Source organism: Homarus americanus, unplaced genomic scaffold (assembly GCF_018991925.1).
Source record: "Homarus americanus isolate GMGI-L3 unplaced genomic scaffold, GMGI_Hamer_2.0 scaffold19117, whole genome shotgun sequence".
Taxonomy (NCBI): domain Eukaryota; kingdom Metazoa; phylum Arthropoda; class Malacostraca; order Decapoda; family Nephropidae; genus Homarus; species Homarus americanus.
Genome location: NW_024754704.1, coordinates 1,444,855 through 1,462,566, shown reverse-complemented (window position 1 = coordinate 1,462,566; position 17,712 = coordinate 1,444,855). Strand labels below are relative to the sequence as shown.

The 17,712-nt window shown below is 42.5% G+C and overlaps 2 protein-coding genes across 9 annotated transcripts in view; one reads left to right on the top strand and one right to left on the bottom strand.

The window, feature by feature from the left end:
* Positions 1 to 8,961, bottom strand: part of LOC121855904 (inversin-like) — a 30,812-nt gene extending 21,851 nt beyond the window's left edge. For 3 of the 5 annotated variants that reach the window (XM_042351073.1, XM_042351076.1, XM_042351078.1), the window contains exons 1-2: positions 2,000 to 2,126; positions 36 to 346 (exon numbers count right to left, since the gene is read on the bottom strand). In XM_042351073.1, coding sequence (XP_042207007.1) covers positions 36 to 311 — 276 coding nt within the window. In that variant the 5' untranslated portion in view covers positions 312 to 346; positions 2,000 to 2,126. Of the gene's footprint in view, positions 1 to 35; positions 347 to 1,999; positions 2,127 to 4,441; positions 4,530 to 8,943 lie in introns of those variants that run through there. The other 2 variants (XM_042351075.1, XM_042351074.1) reach the window with 2 other exon arrangements.
* LOC121855905 (metalloreductase STEAP4-like) lies at positions 6,293 to 14,966 on the top strand. Of its 4 annotated transcripts, none has more exons than XM_042351083.1 (11): positions 6,293 to 6,378; positions 6,688 to 6,732; positions 7,388 to 7,746; positions 8,363 to 8,515; positions 8,966 to 9,104; positions 9,195 to 9,400; positions 9,757 to 9,890; positions 10,004 to 10,131; positions 11,255 to 11,330; positions 14,073 to 14,278; positions 14,517 to 14,966. In XM_042351083.1, the coding sequence occupies exons 3-11, from the start codon at positions 7,421 to 7,423 to the stop codon at positions 14,664 to 14,666; spliced, it is 1,518 nt and encodes a 505-aa protein (XP_042207017.1). In that variant the 5' UTR covers positions 6,293 to 6,378; positions 6,688 to 6,732; positions 7,388 to 7,420; the 3' UTR covers positions 14,667 to 14,966. The 4 variants fall into 4 exon arrangements, with proteins under 4 accessions (XP_042207017.1, XP_042207015.1, XP_042207018.1 ...); XM_042351081.1 differs by having other exon boundaries at positions 6,296 to 6,378; positions 6,655 to 6,732; XM_042351084.1 differs by having other exon boundaries at positions 6,322 to 6,441.
* Positions 14,967 to 17,712: the final 2,746 nt, after the last annotated feature.

The following is a 17,712-nucleotide window of genomic DNA, read 5'->3' as shown; positions in this document are numbered from 1 at the left end:
GATAGTTAACACATGTAATGGATTACAGTATTTACCTGCTGAAATGTAGCACTGCTGTTCTGAACTACTGATGTAGTTACAACAGGAACATTTTTATGTATATTTGGATATAATTGTTGATGTTTGTTAGGAGGAACATGCTGTAGGCTCTCTCCTACATCCTCATCATCTATTTCAGGCTCTTCTGCATCTAGCTTTGTATTCTGGACCGCTGAATGAGCATCTCCAGTTTGTGAATTCTCGCATGAACTGGCAGCATGATGGACACTGCCAGTGGTTTTACATAAACCATTCTGGTTATCAAACTCCATAATAATTCAGATGAATTCATTGTTTGACATCATAACTGTGGAACAGAAAAAATGAAGCATAAAAATCCATTCTATATCCAAGTGGAAGAAAAAAATGAGCATAAGAAATTTCAGTTTTCCTATTTCTGTTTTCCCATGGTGTGTATCCCTATAAATAATATACTTCCATCTGCCATCTGATCAGTGTTTTTAACCTGTTATTTCCCTCTTCTTTCATGCCCTGCCCACTAACAAGTAATTTATGATCGAAGGAAAGGCTAGAAATAAAAATAAAAATACTACAGCTACAATTTTATTACTCAGCATCATCCAAACAACATCTCCTGAGAATTTGGTGCAATTCCATAAAGTCCTTCTGGTGCTAATGGTCTCCGCCAGCATTACCCTTTATTTTTATACATTTTTTTCCTTTAAAGTATTTCCTTCACTGTTCTCAGAAGCTGACAGCAGTGGTACAAACCTCCAACCTGTCCATGGAAAATTGCGGCAGTTACAAACCCTAACCTAACTTAAAAAAAATTAAATAACTTGTGGGATGTAAAAATTGAAGGAGACATGAGCCATAACTGAAAAACGAAGCACTCACACAAGAAACTGTGGTAATAGTGTAGCAGACGGTTAGTACCAGAGTGGTAATAGGGTAGCAGACGGTTAGTACCAGAGTGGTAATAGGGTAGCAGACGGTTAGTACCAGAGTGGTAATAGGGTAGCAGACGGTTAGTACCAGAGTGGTAATAGGGTAGCAGACGGTTAGTACCAGAGTGGTAATAGGGTAGCAGACGGTTAGTACCAGAGTGGTAATAATAGTGTAGCAGACAGTTAGTACCAGAGTGGTAATAGGGTAGCAGACGGTTAGTACCAGAGTGGTAATAGGGTAAGTAGTGGGGTAGCAGACAGTTAGTACCAGAGTGGTAATAGGGTAGCAGACGGTTAGTACCAGAGTGGTAATAGGGTAGCAGACGGTTAGTACCAGAGTGGTAATAGGGTAGCAGACGGTTAGTACCAGAGTGGTAATAGTGTAGCAGACAGTTAGTACCAGAGTGGTAATAGGGTAGCAGACGGTTAGTACCAGAGTGGTAATAGGGTAGCAGACAGTTAGTACCAGAGTGGTAATAGGGTAGCAGACGGTTAGTACCAGAGTGGTAATAGGGTAGCAGACGGTTAGTACCAGAGTGGTAATAGGGTAGCAGACGGTTAGTACCAGAGTGGTAATAGGGTAGCAGACAGTTAGTACTAGTGGACAGACAATACAAATGGTATTATAATTGTTTTGGTCATGCAGCAAATTTTAGGATTTTAAGTTTAGGTTAGGTTGAAATTGTGGTTTTCAGGTGTTTTTTTTTATATATGTTTTGAACGGCTTTCAAATAGGTGCATGACAGAAAAAGATAATTTTAACTAAAAAAAAAACCTGTAGAAAAACCCATGTAACATTGCTGGGTTGAGGAGCTTGTGTTTTATATACCAGGTACATTAGCCAAAAAATTTATATCTTATGGATAGAATTCCTAAAGTTGATGCTAAGGGCCAGCTACGGTAGTCAAATATTACCCAAATTCTTTAACATATGGACTTAGGACGAATCTGAACAAGGTGTCAGGCCTAAGTTTTGCAATTTTCCTTCACTTGCTTTGATACCAATATGAGCTATGGCGTCTTACCTACTGTAATTATACGTTTGTACTTACATTTACATGAACTGGTTAAATGACATATTAAACTGTAAGGCCTGTTGACTGTTAACGTCACTACATCGCCTGGCAACACTAGTAACACTGGTTTGTTTACAAGGGACAGTTCCCTCAGTGACGTCATCTTCACCTTAGTCTCTTTATAACGAATTAATTTGTTTACTGATGTTATAAGAATGATGAAAAATAATAAAATTTGGTAAACGATTCTTTTATTATTATTATTATTATTATTGTTATAAGGGGATACAGATTACAGATTGCCCACCCCCATTGACTTACCAATGAAACTCTTCAAGGAGTTCTCCCCGGAGATTGCTAAACCCCTCTGCTCCATCATCAATGCTTCTCTCAGTCAAGCCAGATGCCCAGCTGACTGGAAGACCTCTTATGTATCACCAGTGCCCAAGTCAACCAGCCCACAATCCTTAAATCAGCTACGACCTATTGCAATCACCCCAATACCCAGCCTAATCTGTGAAAGTTTTGTGTTTGACTGGGCTTATGCTGATATTGCAGGAGTCGTAGACCCTCAGCAATTTGCCAACATGAAAACTTCCTCCACCACTCACTGTCTTGTCAGCTTTCTCGATTACATATACCGCCATCTCGAGAAACGAAAAACGTCTGTAGCTGTCGCCTTCATTGATTTCACTAAAGCGTTCGACCTAGTCGACCACAATATAATCATAAACAAAGCTATTGACCTCGGGCTTCGGAGAAGTCTCATACCATGGCTTACAGACTTCCTCAGTGACCGACGCCAAGCTGTACGCTTCCGAGGGGCTGTCTCCACCTTTCAGTCACTCACCTGTGGCGTCCCCCAAGGCACCAAGATGGGACCACTCTGCTTCCTTATGCTCATCAATGATGCCCTAAGAGAAACCCCTGCTCGCTGGAAATATGTCGACGACTCCACCATTGGGATCAGCGTCAACAATTCTGCTCCCAACTATACCGCCCTCCAGGATTTATTGAACAGTCTCCAAAACTGGGCCACCAACAACCATGTCACCATCAACCATACCAAGACCATGGTTATGCACATCAACCTCTCCTCCGACATTGTCCCACCTCCTCCCATTACCCTAGGTCCGAACACACTCCAGGTTGTAGATTCCACGAAGCTCCTCGGCGTCACCATAGACAACAAACTAAATTGGAAACCACACGTCAGTGAAGTTGTCAAAGCCTCCAGTTTCCGTCTCCACCTGCTCCGCCGACTCAAGTCCCTCGGAGTTCCTGCACACGAGCTCCTCAGTGTATACACAACATTCATACTTCCCAAGCTCACCTATGCCTCCCCCACCTGGTCTTCCTCCCTAAATGCCACACAACGTAAACACCTAGAAAAAGTGCAAAAGAGGGCATGCAAGATTATTCTCTCCCCTTCCTACTCCACATATCAAGAAGCGCTCAACACACTGACCCTTTCGACTCTCACTGACCATCACCACGACCTCATCTACAAATTTGGTAAGAAGCTTCTACACCATCCCCGACACCGGCTCCTACTACCACCTGACATCCCCTGTCCGAGAATTGCTGTTCGACACCACAACCGCATCCAGCCCATACGTGCACGAACTGATCGCTATAAGAACAGCCCAGTCCCAACCATTGTAAAAATTATCAATAACATGTAATAAATCAGTGTATTCACTCCCGGTAAACACTGCTCCTTACACTGTCACTATGTTGAAATGAACTGTAGTTTGAGCTGATCCCCATCTAAGTTATTATATGTCTTATTTGTGTCACTTATGTTACTTGTATATTATTTGTAATTCGTAACCCATTCCCCAAATATGTAACTGTAAATTTTCAGCCTTCTGGCTGCCAAGCTCTTTCAATAAACCGTTAATTATTATTATTATTATTATTATTATTATTATTTATTGGGCACCCCCTTACATCCTGTGCAAGGTGAAGCACAGGGATTAACCCACCCGGGGACAGGTCACTGACCCACACCGGGGCCTGGGGGGCGATAATGTAATAATAATAATAATAATAATAATAATAATAATAATAATAATAATAATAATAATAATAATAATAACAATAATAATAATAATAATAATAATAATAATAATAATAATAATAATAATAATAATAATAATAATAATAATAATAATAATAATAATAATAATAATAATAATAATAATAAACCATAAAGAAATACAAAAACGAAAAAAAATCAAGTGAGAAACAATATATGTATGTTGTGTTGTCAAAGTAAGAGAAACAATTGAGACCCTGCGATTTTGTGTAAATGAGGCAGAAAGTCAGATCAGCATTACGAATATGCCCAAAAGTTACAAAAAAAAGTTTTATGCAGTTAAGGTGAAGGATTATATGATGATAAAATTATATCTCACTAAGGTGACTAGGGGGTCATTTTACAGGTTCTTGGGTCAGCTGGGGTCAATAACTCACAGGTCAGTGTGGCTGGTTCACAGAATCACAGATCACTGTGAGTCGCTGCGTACTCAGCTAATACAGTAAGTGGATGGCTATCAGTTTGAGAGCGTCTGAGTGTGTGTATTATCGCCCTGGCTATTTCAAGATAATGTCTAGCAGATAAATGAGCTAATAAGATAAGTAGAATTAAGAATAAATCATCATGGTGAAAAGAAGAGAAGGTGTTTGCCACTGCGACGTGTGACAATGTTGTGGTCACTCAAAGCAGAACATTGGAAGGACTTTTTAGTTGGTCTATTAGGAGCTGTTGTTTTATGTGTCAACTTTCAGGGTTATATATCGAAGAGAGATCGCCAGAGAAAAACAAAACAGGAGTAAGACCCTCAGGAATGAAGGCGTAGTTTTAGAATAAAAGTAGATTGAAAGGTATTTTGGAGGCGATCGTTAAGAACAGCAATGGAAAATATATACAGTATTAGATTATTGCAAGGGGGAGGAGTTAGGATACGCTCGAAGCCTCAAGGAATTAAGTGCATTAAAGACGACAGTGGAGTTGGACCATGAAGGGGTTTAAGCTGGCGATTGAATATCATACAAATAATAAATTGAATGGTAAACCACGCAATAGGTCTGGTAGGTGTAGCGATCGTTTACCCGCGACCACATTCAACATTTACAAGAACACTATGGCATCACCACATATGAGAAACACCCACAATATATGAGTAAAAATTTTTGGAGATACAGCAGTGAGATAATTACAAGAAAACTTCCTGAAATGTCATTACTCCTGATATCGCGCCATATCAGGTGGACTGTAACCTATATTAACACATAAGAGCACGCGGGGGAAAACCTGTGGACAGACACAACTCCTCTCACACTATAACCTACAGCTCCCCCCCCCCCTTCTTTTTGGGAATTTAGTGCAAATTTGTAGTTGTTTCGGATTACCTAATTTAAACTGGCATCCACTTACTCGTACACCTTCTAACTGATGGCCCAGGTTCTATAGGACCAGATTCTCAATCTTTGTTCTCCACTATTGCAGGAGCGGATCCAGGGGAATCCTAGAGGTCCGGACCCCTCTTTCATTAGAAAATTCCAAGACTTTTTCTGTAATGCAGTATTTTACTCAAGCGTTTTAGTATAGAAAAAAGTAATTACTATTGACCTCAGAATATCTCCTAATATCAAGTGCACATGGCTTCAAAATGGCATCAAAATGCTCATGATATTGGTCAGATTTCAAAAATTATTCTGGGGGGCTTGCAACGCTCCCCAAACGGCCAAACGACCCCCTCCCACCCCCAAACTGGGTGGGCTCTCTGTGCCCACTTCTTGGATCCCCTCCCTTTTTAATATTCTTGGGTCCACCCCTGTATTGGTACATTCGATTTCTTCCAAAGCTGAAGAGAATACCACAGGAACACGTCTTAGATACTGAGTTTTTCTTTTCAAGAGCAGCAGATGCCGGCATGCCGCCAGCCCGCTACCAGGTGTTCACGTGGAAGCCGACTTTTCAACTAACAGTGGACTGCTTTTATACTATGGCTCTGACAGAAGAAATAAAATAGTTATGTAAGTCAGCTAAAACACGCTTAATAACCCTGCCAAAGCCCCGTTAATATGTTTGTTTTGAAGATGCTTAATGGTAAGTTACACCTCACATTCCCCTATATTAAAAATAGCCCCTTTAAGTTTCAGAGATAAGTAAGTGAAAAGTCAGGTTTCACGGATTATAAGATGGAAAGGCCTAAGAAGTATCAGTGTGATAATGTGGTGTCAGAGACCCCGTAGTGAGTCATGATGATAAACCTTCCCGTTCCTTAATGGTTCCTGTCCGCAGACGTTTATTATCAGTCGGGAATAGTAATGAACCGGAGAGTGAGGTTGACGCCGCGCTGAAGCCCGACAACGCTCTACTCCATCTCTGCCTTCACACCAGACAGGTTCTCAATCACTTATTAATTCCGAGTGTCGAAAATACTCGAACTGAAACATCGCTTAGCCCGGTTAGGGATTTCTGTTGTGTTCAGATATACTGTTACTATATTACTAGATATAGATAAATAAGTTATTTTAGGTGCGAACATCGTTAAGACTTAGTACACACATAGTTAAGGCATCTTACTTGTTGAAAAAATAAAAATATTACCATTGCATTCTGGTATGAAGGTGTCTGTGTTATCATAACTGACATTTGTTATAATTATGTTAATTTGCAGTTAATCGACAGCCATTGTTCCTCCCCTGAACAGAGGTGCAAGAAGCGACAGGCCTAGAAACCCAAGTTTCAGTGACAGTTAAGTATACAATAATTGTACAGAGTACAAGTTACTTCAGAGTACAAAACCAAGACATTTCCTCAAGATTTTAGGCACGATATATGTGACAGTGGAAGAGGTAGACACTTGCAGCTCTTCTACTAACATGTAGGGAGTCACCAGAATAGGCGACCTGAGAATGTCGTTCCTTCAGTGATATAATGAATGAGATTCTGAGCAGCAAATCTGACCATTACTGAGTGATGGGGAAAGTTTAATCTACTTCTTAAGGAGCAGTGAGGTCAGGCGGATCTATCTTTTAGGGTGTAGAGCTAATGTGGGTGTACTTTATACATTTCAAGAGGGATGTGTTTTTCATCCCAGTCTTAGTTTTCAGAATCAATTTGGAAAAAAAATTGCTGTGTTTGCAAAGAAGTCTATACATATTAGTGGTCAAATATAATACCAAACACTAGGTCAAGATCAAGCAGCTGTAAACACCACCCAGAGTGTGTGTGTGTGTGTGTGAGGTGCAGAGAGATGTGTGTCAGAATGGGGAGAGGAATATGTGACGATGTGATTTTGTTAAAATATTTGCAGCAGGTTCAGGTCATTCCTTAAAAAGTTCTCTTATCTGTGTAATGAATTATCTGAAGCATGGTATTATCAACAAAGCCCTTCTCTCATTTTACAGAGAGAGGAGACTTGACATCCTGCCTCCCACACGATGGAGATGACCAACCACGTATCAAACCACGTTGACCATAACAACCACGCCTCAAACATCGCCAACTCCTTCCCAAATCACGTAAACAATGACAACTGTGCTTACGAAGACCACGTCACCAATCATTCCAAACACAACAGCCACGCCTACGACAACCACATATGTGATCTCAGCCACGAGAATCATACCGACAGTCAAGTTAACAAAGACCGAGATCGTCGTGTTGTGTTGATAGGGAGTGGGGACATGTCTCGTGCGTTAGTGGGGAATCTTGTCCGTGCTGGCTACTACCCAGTCATCGCCTCCAGGAACCCCACCAGAGCCAGGTACGTCGTGGGTAGAAAGTAGGCAGTGACAACGAGAGTACCGTGTGAGTTGCCCGAGTTAGTACGCGAGCAGTACTTATGCAGTAATAGACGAATTTCTTGCTAATTTGAAAGATGGGGTGCACCTAGTGTCTGTTCTTGGCTCTATTGAACTTCATTTACATATTGATCACCATCACAATATAATCACCAACGACAGTCTCACACTCATCACTCCTGTTGATGAGCTTATGCCACCATTTTCCTGTCGCTGGGGAGACGGGGACATATTGTTTATTCATAAATCTACAGAACAAGATTTTAAGGGGCTTGTGAGCTCTGTGTACTACTCTCCTAACACTCGGGGATGCACACTATCAGGGCCAGGGCTCTTATTAACCCTGAGCTTTGACAATTCATCCTGATCTAATAATACTAAGAACTCTAAGTCACAACAAGACTCGACCTCTATTATCGTTTACTCGTTTGTCCAGTAACGTGATAAATCGCGAAGAAGGTAAATAAGAAGTGACTAGAACAGATAAGAGTATTCAGGAAAAAAACAGTGACCACTTGATAACACTTATAGAGTAAAACTATGTATTTATAGTGACTCCAGATGGCCCTTGTGATACAGGTCGTGGGTGAGCAGCGAGGAGGTGAAGGTGCGGGAACTGAAGGAAGGGATAGGACTAGGGGACCTGTTGGTGGTAGCTATCCCCGCCCACTACCACAACTCCCTCCCCGTACACCACCTAGCAGGCAAGATTATCGTGGACATCAGCAACAGGTTAGTGGACACACACAACTCCTGACAATGAAACTAAACAAAAAAGGACACAGCTTCACCAGGTCTTGGATGTGAATATTAAAACAACACAATATTTTTTTCTCAACATAATGGGAGAGAGAATAACACATCTATTTAAGGTAGAGTATTGGTGTACTTCTTACGCCATTTTTGTGTTATATGTGATCCAACACAGGGGAAATTTTTTAGTGTTTGTCGTAACTTCAGATATTAAAATGCACCTGACGGAGTTAAGCTGAGTTAATTACAACGTCTACAATAACATTAATGCTTTACTGATCTTGTTAGTTTATTTGGTGTCTTAAGATAGTCTTATTATATTAGTGCTTATTTTTTAATTTGTTTTGTGACTTGGCATAGTTAAGTTAATTATGTATATTATTTGAGAACTATTCATCACACATTACCCTTTTTACTGTGTGAGGGCAGGTCGCCAGGCAAGCAGACCAGCGAGGTGAGCCTGGCGGAGCAGCTGCAGGACATAATACCACACAGCCACGTGGTCAAGGCCTTCAACACCATGTCGGCCTACGTCCTTCAGCGATCCGACTTGCAGGGCGGCAGACAGGTGAAGGGAATACATTAAGTTACATGAAGGCTAAGTGTAACAGCACAAGTTACATGACTCTTATTATTATTATAACACAACCACTGTTAGGTACCTGTGTGTGGGAACTCGTCAGAGGCGCGGGCGAAGGTGATGACGCTGGTGAGGGACATGGGACTCACGCCCGTGGACATGGGCGGCCTCAAGAATGCCCGCACCTTGGAGGAGCTGCCACTATCCTTCTTCCCAGAGTGGAAAGTTCCCGTAATTGTGGCCGCCATCGTCTTGTCCCTTTTCTGGGTTCTAATGCTCTTCAGGTGAGTTAGACCCCAGAGTCTCTTAGGTTCATTTATTTTCCTCCATATACAAACATTTGTTTGAAATAATTTCCACCACTTACCAGCTGACTAGCCGTTCGAGCGGTCGGTCAGCTCTTTTGGTAAGCACAGCCTTTTATGCTAAAGTGAGCTAGTTCAATGTGTTGTTATGATGCTAGAGACCAGGACGTGGAAAATATTACCAAACGAATCTTCACTCATCTGGTCAGGTGGGAAAACAGGATGACATGGTGGTTGGTACAGGAGCTTAGTAAGATGGTGGTCCGGCAGAGGGAAGAGCCGGGGTGGTGTTAGAGAAGACAATAACAAGGTATTAATGCGTCACTCCCTCACAGGATACAGATTTGTCCTAATTTAGACAGTGGCTCAGCCTGGAACTGGCAACCATTCCAAACGCTGCTGCTCAACAACACTCAATTCTCGCTGGCATTTACCGCCTGCTTCCTGCTGCTCACCTGTTATTTCCCAGGTAACTCTTGCTGGGTGGCTTGTGTTGGTATAAAACTGTGCTAATAATCACACACACAGTATCATGCAACTTTCAACACACCAACAGGACCTAACACAACGTTTATCCCACAGGGTTGATAGCAGCGTATCTGCAGCTGTGGAGAGGAACCAAGTACTCTTCCTTCCCAGCCTGGCTTGATGTATGGCTCAGGGCACGTAAACAGCTGGGACTACTGGCTCTACTGCTGGGAGCCACACATGTAAGTTATGACTGGTAGAGGTGGGACCCATACGTGTAGTACTGAGAGCCATATATACGTGTTACTATTTATTGGACGTTTTATCTTTTATTATCTTATATACAGTGTTATTATAATGTATGATTTGTATGCATTACTGTGCTAGTTAGTGTGTCGTGCCCCGCCTCCTGTTGTAGCCATAATGAGGCGCAAAACGTCACGAAAGTTAATGTACACTTAATCTCGGAGTCACGACAAACACCCACTGGACAAACTAAATCAACCTAACCTAACCTAACCTAACTTAAAGTTAATATTGTGACACCTGACCTGTCTAGTCAGTGAGTTCAGGCCAGGTGAGTTTTTGTCCGTGCACCCTTCAATTACGGTGGTACAGGTATTAATATAACCTGGAATATTTTCACCAGGCGTTTTCTTCTGAAATCTTCTGCAAAGACAAAACATTTTCTCCCCCAACTTCCTTACAACAAATACTGTACAGCGCTTTTTGATGTTATCTGTTGACGGAACTATTGTTTTGAGTCTGTCTATCTAGAAGTGTAAGTAACAAGAGTGCAGAGGTCTTATTGCAACTATATCTTGCGCTAGTCAGGCCGCACCTCGATTATGCGGTTCAGTTCTGGTGCCCCTATTATAGAATGGATATAAATTCACTATAGTCAGTGCAGCGAAGAATGACAAAAATGATTCCGGGACTTAGAAACCTTCCATATCAGGATAGGTTAAAGAAACTTAACTTGCATTCCCTACAAAGACGAAGAGTGCGGGGAGATATGATAGAAGTATTTAAGTGGGTGAAAGGAATCAATAAAGGGGATATAGATAAAGTTCTTATAATATCCGAGCAGGATAGGACTCGGAGCAACGGATTCAAGTTGGATAAGTTTAGGTTTAGGAGGGAGATAGGAAAACTGGTTTACAAATAGGGTGGTGGACGAGTGGAACAAGCTTAGCAACTTTGTAGTAAGTGCGGGAACTCTGGTAAGGTTCAAAAGGAGGCTAGATAGATTCATGGATGATAGAGAGTGGTAGTAACTCTCGACATGAGCTGCCATGCACAGGCCAACCGGCCTATTGCAGACTCCTTATTTTCTTATGTTTCTTATGTTCTTTCCTTCGCCAGGCGTGTATGGCTATATTTACCAAGATCAGCTGGGGACAGTACGAGGTGTGGTGGCAGTCTCTCTACGTGGCCTGTGGTGAGTCACACACATATGTTCTTATGTTCTTATATATATTCTGTGTGTGTGTGTGTGCGTGTTCCTTATGCCTGCCTTTCCACAGTTTTGAAGATAGAGCTGAAATATGGTAGGAACGTGCTGTAGGGGCAGCAAGTTGTTCTTATAGTTATGATCATCCCAGTGCTGTTGTGGGGGTATGTGATATTTTGGTTCACACTCAGGATGGGATGGAGAAAGGAAACTCACAATGTGCTCTCATGTATACATGTTGTATTGGATGTACAGTGCAGCGGGTCGCCATGCTCGCCAGCGGGAGCGAAGGCCGCCAGGCAGCGGCGGAGGAGGTGTTGCTGGCTGGTTGGTGTAGGTAGAAAAGAGAGAGAGCTCACCACGAGGTCAGGTCTTTTATAGCGGAGGTAGGCGTGGGGAGATAGTTGACCCCCGCTTCGTGGGCGGCGCCGGTTGACCTAGACCACGAGGCATACACTAGGGAATTCGCGGGATCGGCTACTCAGCGACAAACAGCGTTTGTAGGGGAGAAATCCACTACACTGTTACAACATTGTAGGGGCACGTATTTTTTATTACCTTCCACCACCCTGGCTTACAATCAACATTCTTTCTCTAAGTATCGCTTCGTATTAATAATCTTATCTGTGGGCTTATCTGGGAAGCCCCTTTTTACTGTGACCTATTAAACATTCTATAATATACTAGTTCAAGGTAGGCTGCCACCACTCAGAGGTTTTATCAGAATGTAACATAACATTAACCTCATAAACACTTGATTGGCATTATCGTAATTCTATTTTAAGACAACGTAAACAGTTTGTCACCAAAACGCCCCCCAAGCTCCGTTGTGGGTCGTTTGACCTGTGCCCGGGTGGGCTAATTCCCGTAAAAAAAAAAAAAGATATTTTGTTTAGTTTAACAAATTTATTGGGTGGTATCACTTCTCACTGCCACGCAGAACAGAGGTTCGTACACAAAGAAATACATCTTATTCATTGACAGTATATACAGGTCAGATTCACGTGGGTGATGTAACTGTTCACTGCCATGTAGGACAGAGGTTCATACACAAAGAAATACATCATATTCATTAGCAGTATATATAGGTCAAAGTCGTGTGGCTGATGTCACTGTTCGCTGCCATGCAAGACAGTGGTTCATATACATTGGACGTCATATTCTAAATGAAGACTAATCAGTGTGGGCTAGCTAATTTGGGATAAACAGCAAGAATGTCCCGAAGCACCCCCGATTCGGTCCAACGAATTAAGTAACTCACTATTTAAATTGTCGTGGAACTCGGCAATCTCAGATCTCGTTATCAGGTCGGTGTCATCTGTCAGGTTCACGGCCAAGCGCGACACCCCCTCTCTCAGCTGCCTCTTTAAACTGTCAAAGTTTGCCCTTCTGAAATCTGGTACTTTAGTGGAATTTTCCTTATGTCTGCCCTGAAAATCTAACTGGAATCTAATTTCTTTGTGATCGCTGTTTGCAAGTTCGTTCCCTACTTCGACATTGCTAATGAGGTTTTCTCTGTTTGACAGAACTAAATCGAGTATATTATTACCCCGGGTGGGTTCGGTTAAATGTTGACTTAGAAAACAGTCCTGGATCGTCTCGAGAAAATCCTCTGATTCTGAGTTACCTGTAAGGTCAGTCCAATCTATTTGGCCAAGGTTAAAGTCGCCTACTATACAGACTTTGTTGTATGGAAGCCCTGCGCATTTCATCCCAGATAAGTCGCTCATTGACTCTATCAAGATTGGGGGGTCTATATATTACTCCTGTGACTAATTTTTCCCTACAGTCGATTAATTCTATCCAAATTGTTCCTGTACTCTGCTCAGTTTTTATTTTCTTATTTATTTCACACTTCAGATTATCCCGAACATAGATTGCTACTCCGCCTCCTTTCCTGGTCTGCCTATCGGTATGGAACAGTTTGTAACCCGCAATTTGGTATTCGACCGGTAACTCACGTGTGTCTAGGTTGATCCATGTTTCAGTGAAGGGCTATTATATCGATTTTTTCGGTACATACCAAGGCCCTAATACCATCCATTTTGTTTCTCATACTTCTACTGTTTGCGTAGTATACATTTAAGTTAGTCGTGTTCTGAGTCCTCCTCTTACCGCGTTTAGTTTTAAACTCCCTGTCTAATTTAGTTTTGTCATCATTCCTAACACTATTTCCCTGTAATCTTTCACTTTGTTTACCCGCTCCCACTGCAGTCTCCTCCACCCCCTTGCTCATATGTTCTCCTAGCAGTTTAAAGACTTCGATATCTTTTGAACTGCCCCCTCTAGAGCCCCAGCCAGGGTTACTACTCCATCCCTAGACATCAGCAATGGCGAGTTGTCGTTTCGTACACTTCTGGTCCGCTACACCGGCACTCAGACACCTCACATACCAAGGGAGATTAGAACGTGCACAAACCCAGCTCACGGTACAGAAGAGCAAGGGACGATTTAACATAAGTAATAAGCACCCCAAAATACATTACTCGTGGAATAGCCTGCCAGATAATGTTTTGACAGTATCAAGTGTGAGATCCTGGAGGACCAACGGTGGAACATTTTCAGGTACATACAAAGTTACGTACTATACAAGCCGAGTACTGGCCAACAATGTGTAACACGGAACTGAACGACGGGCTAGCTAGGATAAATTAAGTAAATTTAGTTTCCCCGCTGGGACACAGTGTCCTGGTCTGACACCAAAAGGTAATTTTTCTATTTTTTCTCCAGGTGCCATCCTGTTGGCAGCGATGTCCATTCTGGGCATCTCCTCACTGCCCTCCGTGTCGGACAGGCTGACGTGGCGAGAGTTCTCGGGGCTGCAGCGTTACCTGGGTTGGTTTTCTGTAGTGGTGGTTACGATGCATCTCACCCTCGTTAACATCACAAGCCTTCTCAGTCCTCTGCAATGTTTCTTCCTACCTGGAGGTGCACAGGTACGGCCCAGAAGACACATTTGTTATATTTAGTAAGCTTCCTTCATACTTGAGGGGAAATTATAAACGTTCTTAATGCATCAGCCTAAAAATTAAAGGTTATAAGTGGAGGGCGGTGTCCCCATTCACAAGGGAACTCTGCCCCCCTCCCCCAAATAGGAATGAGTCGAGTTGCTTGGGAATGTCTTTATCTGTGTTTCTTGTTGCATCATTTTGTCTCCTTCTTTTATCCTGACAGATTATGATTCCTTTGTGCTTCCTGACGTTACTTCTTAAACTTCCGCTTATCCTGCCATGTGTGGACTCCCACCTGACGAAGATCCGAGGAGGATATGAGAGATCAGGTCGTCAGGCAGCTCCTCGCCAAGACGGAAAATTAGAAGTCTAAGCTCACGGAATTACTGGCGTAAATTAGAGAAGAGAAATGGTAATTGGCTTAAACTCCCCAAAACGTGTAAGTGGGGGCATAAATTCACGGATTAAACTCATCCAAATAAACAGCTGGTGGCATAAACCTGGAATTGGCAACTTTATACAAGATTAGATTTAGTAGTTGACTCGCAAGAGCAAGAAAAGTGTTGCATAAACTCATTCAGTTAAATATGCCAGTTCTAAGAATGAGTGGTTTTAACTCTCCTGTTTATTCATGATTTTTATCACACATGCATAAGAAACACCATTTGTTGTACAGAGTTTCTTATTGAAAACCTTTTTATATAGTCCTAAAAATACTGGTTTTGCTTACGACCACAACTCGTCTGTAGTCAGCTACACACTCAAAACAATCAGTCTTACTAGGCAGTATTTGTGGCTCGTTGATGGCATGAATATTGCTACTCCTACCCATTATAGTTAAACTTATATACTATTATTATTTTAAATCTTTTTGTTAGACATATATTACATCATATTCGGGACTGGGGTGACGTGTGCAGTCAAAATAAGAGGATAAGAATTGTGGGGTGAGATTCAACGTTATGTGGAGGAAGTGATTTTCTGCCTCACACGATTGCAGGCTCTCGACTGTATTTCTCACTTTGACAACACAACATACATACATCATATATATATTTTTTTACTTATGGCTCTTTATTGTTATTATTATTTAATTATAACCCCCCCAAGGCCTTGATAACGTGGCGCGGTTACGTCCGGATACGCCGGCCTGCCCCAAGAAATTAAACCTAGTTCTCAAGAAGTTCTTTGAAACTAATGAGATCGTGGGGGTCACCAAGGTGGAACGACTGAAACTCCATGGTGACATCAAGATCACCTTCGCCGAGAAGGGTATGCCCGTACAGCTCGCGGAGATCCCAGACATCAACGGCATTCCATTTAAAATGATTGCCTACATGTGGGACAACCTGAAGCTGGGAGTAATCTTCCACGCCGAAATTGCCCACGTGGACCAAGCAGAGCTGAGTGAGCTCCTCAAGGGGCAACTCCAAGTTGTGAAGAAGCTGTCCGACACCACTGCCCTCATCGGACACCATACAACCTTACCCAAGGAGGCTCAACTGGCGTGGGTAACTGTGCCAGTCAAGCCCTACTGCAGACCGAAACGCTGTTACAAATGCCAGCACTACGGACACACTGTCAACAAGTGTGAGGCGCAGGAGGACACCTGCTCCCTGTGTGGCAGCCCAGGACACCGTTACACGGTCTGCCCCAACACAGTAAAAAAATGCGCTGCCTGTGATGGCCCACATTCCTCCGCCGATCGGACCTGCCCGAAATGGAAGGAGGAATGAAGGATAGCCAAGGCTCGACTCGACAAGAAACTGAGCTACAAAGAGGCCCTCCTTGCTGTACGCTCCCAAGACAAGAAAAAACCAGTAGAAAAGAAAAACCAAGAAAAGAAAACTCAAGAAAAGACACCCACCACACAGAATCAAGAACACCACGAGGCCCGTGGAGCTGAAGCCCACGTGGTCAACCTCACCGTCTCCGACTTCTTCCACACCTATGAGGACATAAGACACGAGGAAGACGAACAACAAGGCCCAAACACGAATGAATGGACACTTCAAGAGAGCAAGAAGAGGAGGAGAGTTAGAAGAAAATCAACATCAAGCTAAGAAGAATACCAAGACAGAAGACCAAGACATTTCCTCCACACAAGAAAACAACACACACAATGAAGCCGACCAAGCACTGAGAAACCATGGCCCAACCCAACACGCACCTGACGCTTGACCTGACGCTAGCCTGACTCTGTCCTGTCGCCTCCTGGCCGCGTCCGGGCGAGTTGCTGCTGCCTCCAACTTGAACTCCCTCACGCAAGCGGTGTTTAGCCACTGCACCTATTCTCTCCTCCTAAAATTCACTTCAATCCTCCCTTTATCCTTCCCCTGAACCTCCTTCCCCCCTGTCACTAGCATTTCATGTTCATGTTCAGGGAGACCATTCTACACTCGGCTACCGGCCCAGCAACACCTCTCACAGCTCCTCACCACCCAGCTTCCTCAAAAACCTCCTCGCCCTACAGGACCTCTGAGCAAGCTTCTCCTCACCTAGTCACTCCTAAGCAATGCACTGTACAACAATATATATACAGAAAGCGCATTGTGAGTTTCCTTCCTCCATCCAATCCTGAGTGTGAACACAAACATCCTATACCCTACAGGCTAATGCCCGTAAAAAAAGAAAGAAAAAAAAAGAAAAGTGGAGTGAAGGTCAAGGAAAGGTGGAGTGAGGCCGTGTTATTGAACGAGCGAGAGAATCATTATCAGTTGTGAAAAAAGTTGGAGGGAAGTAATGTTAGTTACCTGTAATGTTATATTTAGTTCCTATATAATATGCTCAAGAAAAACTAAATATTTACAATTGTAACTAAAGATTCAACTCAGAGGATTATAAAACACAGTTAGCCTTCTTAAACTACACTATGTTTATATGAATAAAAGTACTGTATATTAGAGTTTATATATTTCATCAACAATTGTCTATTCTAAAAAAAAAAGTTCTCGAGTAAGTTTCCCTATACTGTTGTCATCAAACTGAGCAGAGGAAACATTGGCTTCTTGAGGTGGGTCTGTCATCCCAAAACAGGAATTCGCCTTAACAATGAGAGCAGCGCAGTAACCCATCCCACGACCTCCCCGGGAGGATCTTGCGGGTGACAGGTTCAAGTAAGTGTTTAATGGGAATAAAATGCAAGATAGAAAGATGATAATAGGAGACATAATATTTGGGGAATTTCTGGAAAGATAAAAAATTAATGAGAAATTGGAACATAGAGTAGTGGTCCCCAACCTGTATTTCGGAGCCATTTAATGGAGCCCGCAAGGGTTTATTAGAAAAATTTAAAATATTTGGGATTCTTTGAAAGAGTGAAATTAATGAAAATATGTAATAACTTGATACGACTTTATAGTGAGAAAGAGAGAGAGAGAAACTAGACGTTTGTCCTGGGTGTGTCGTGTACAGGACCG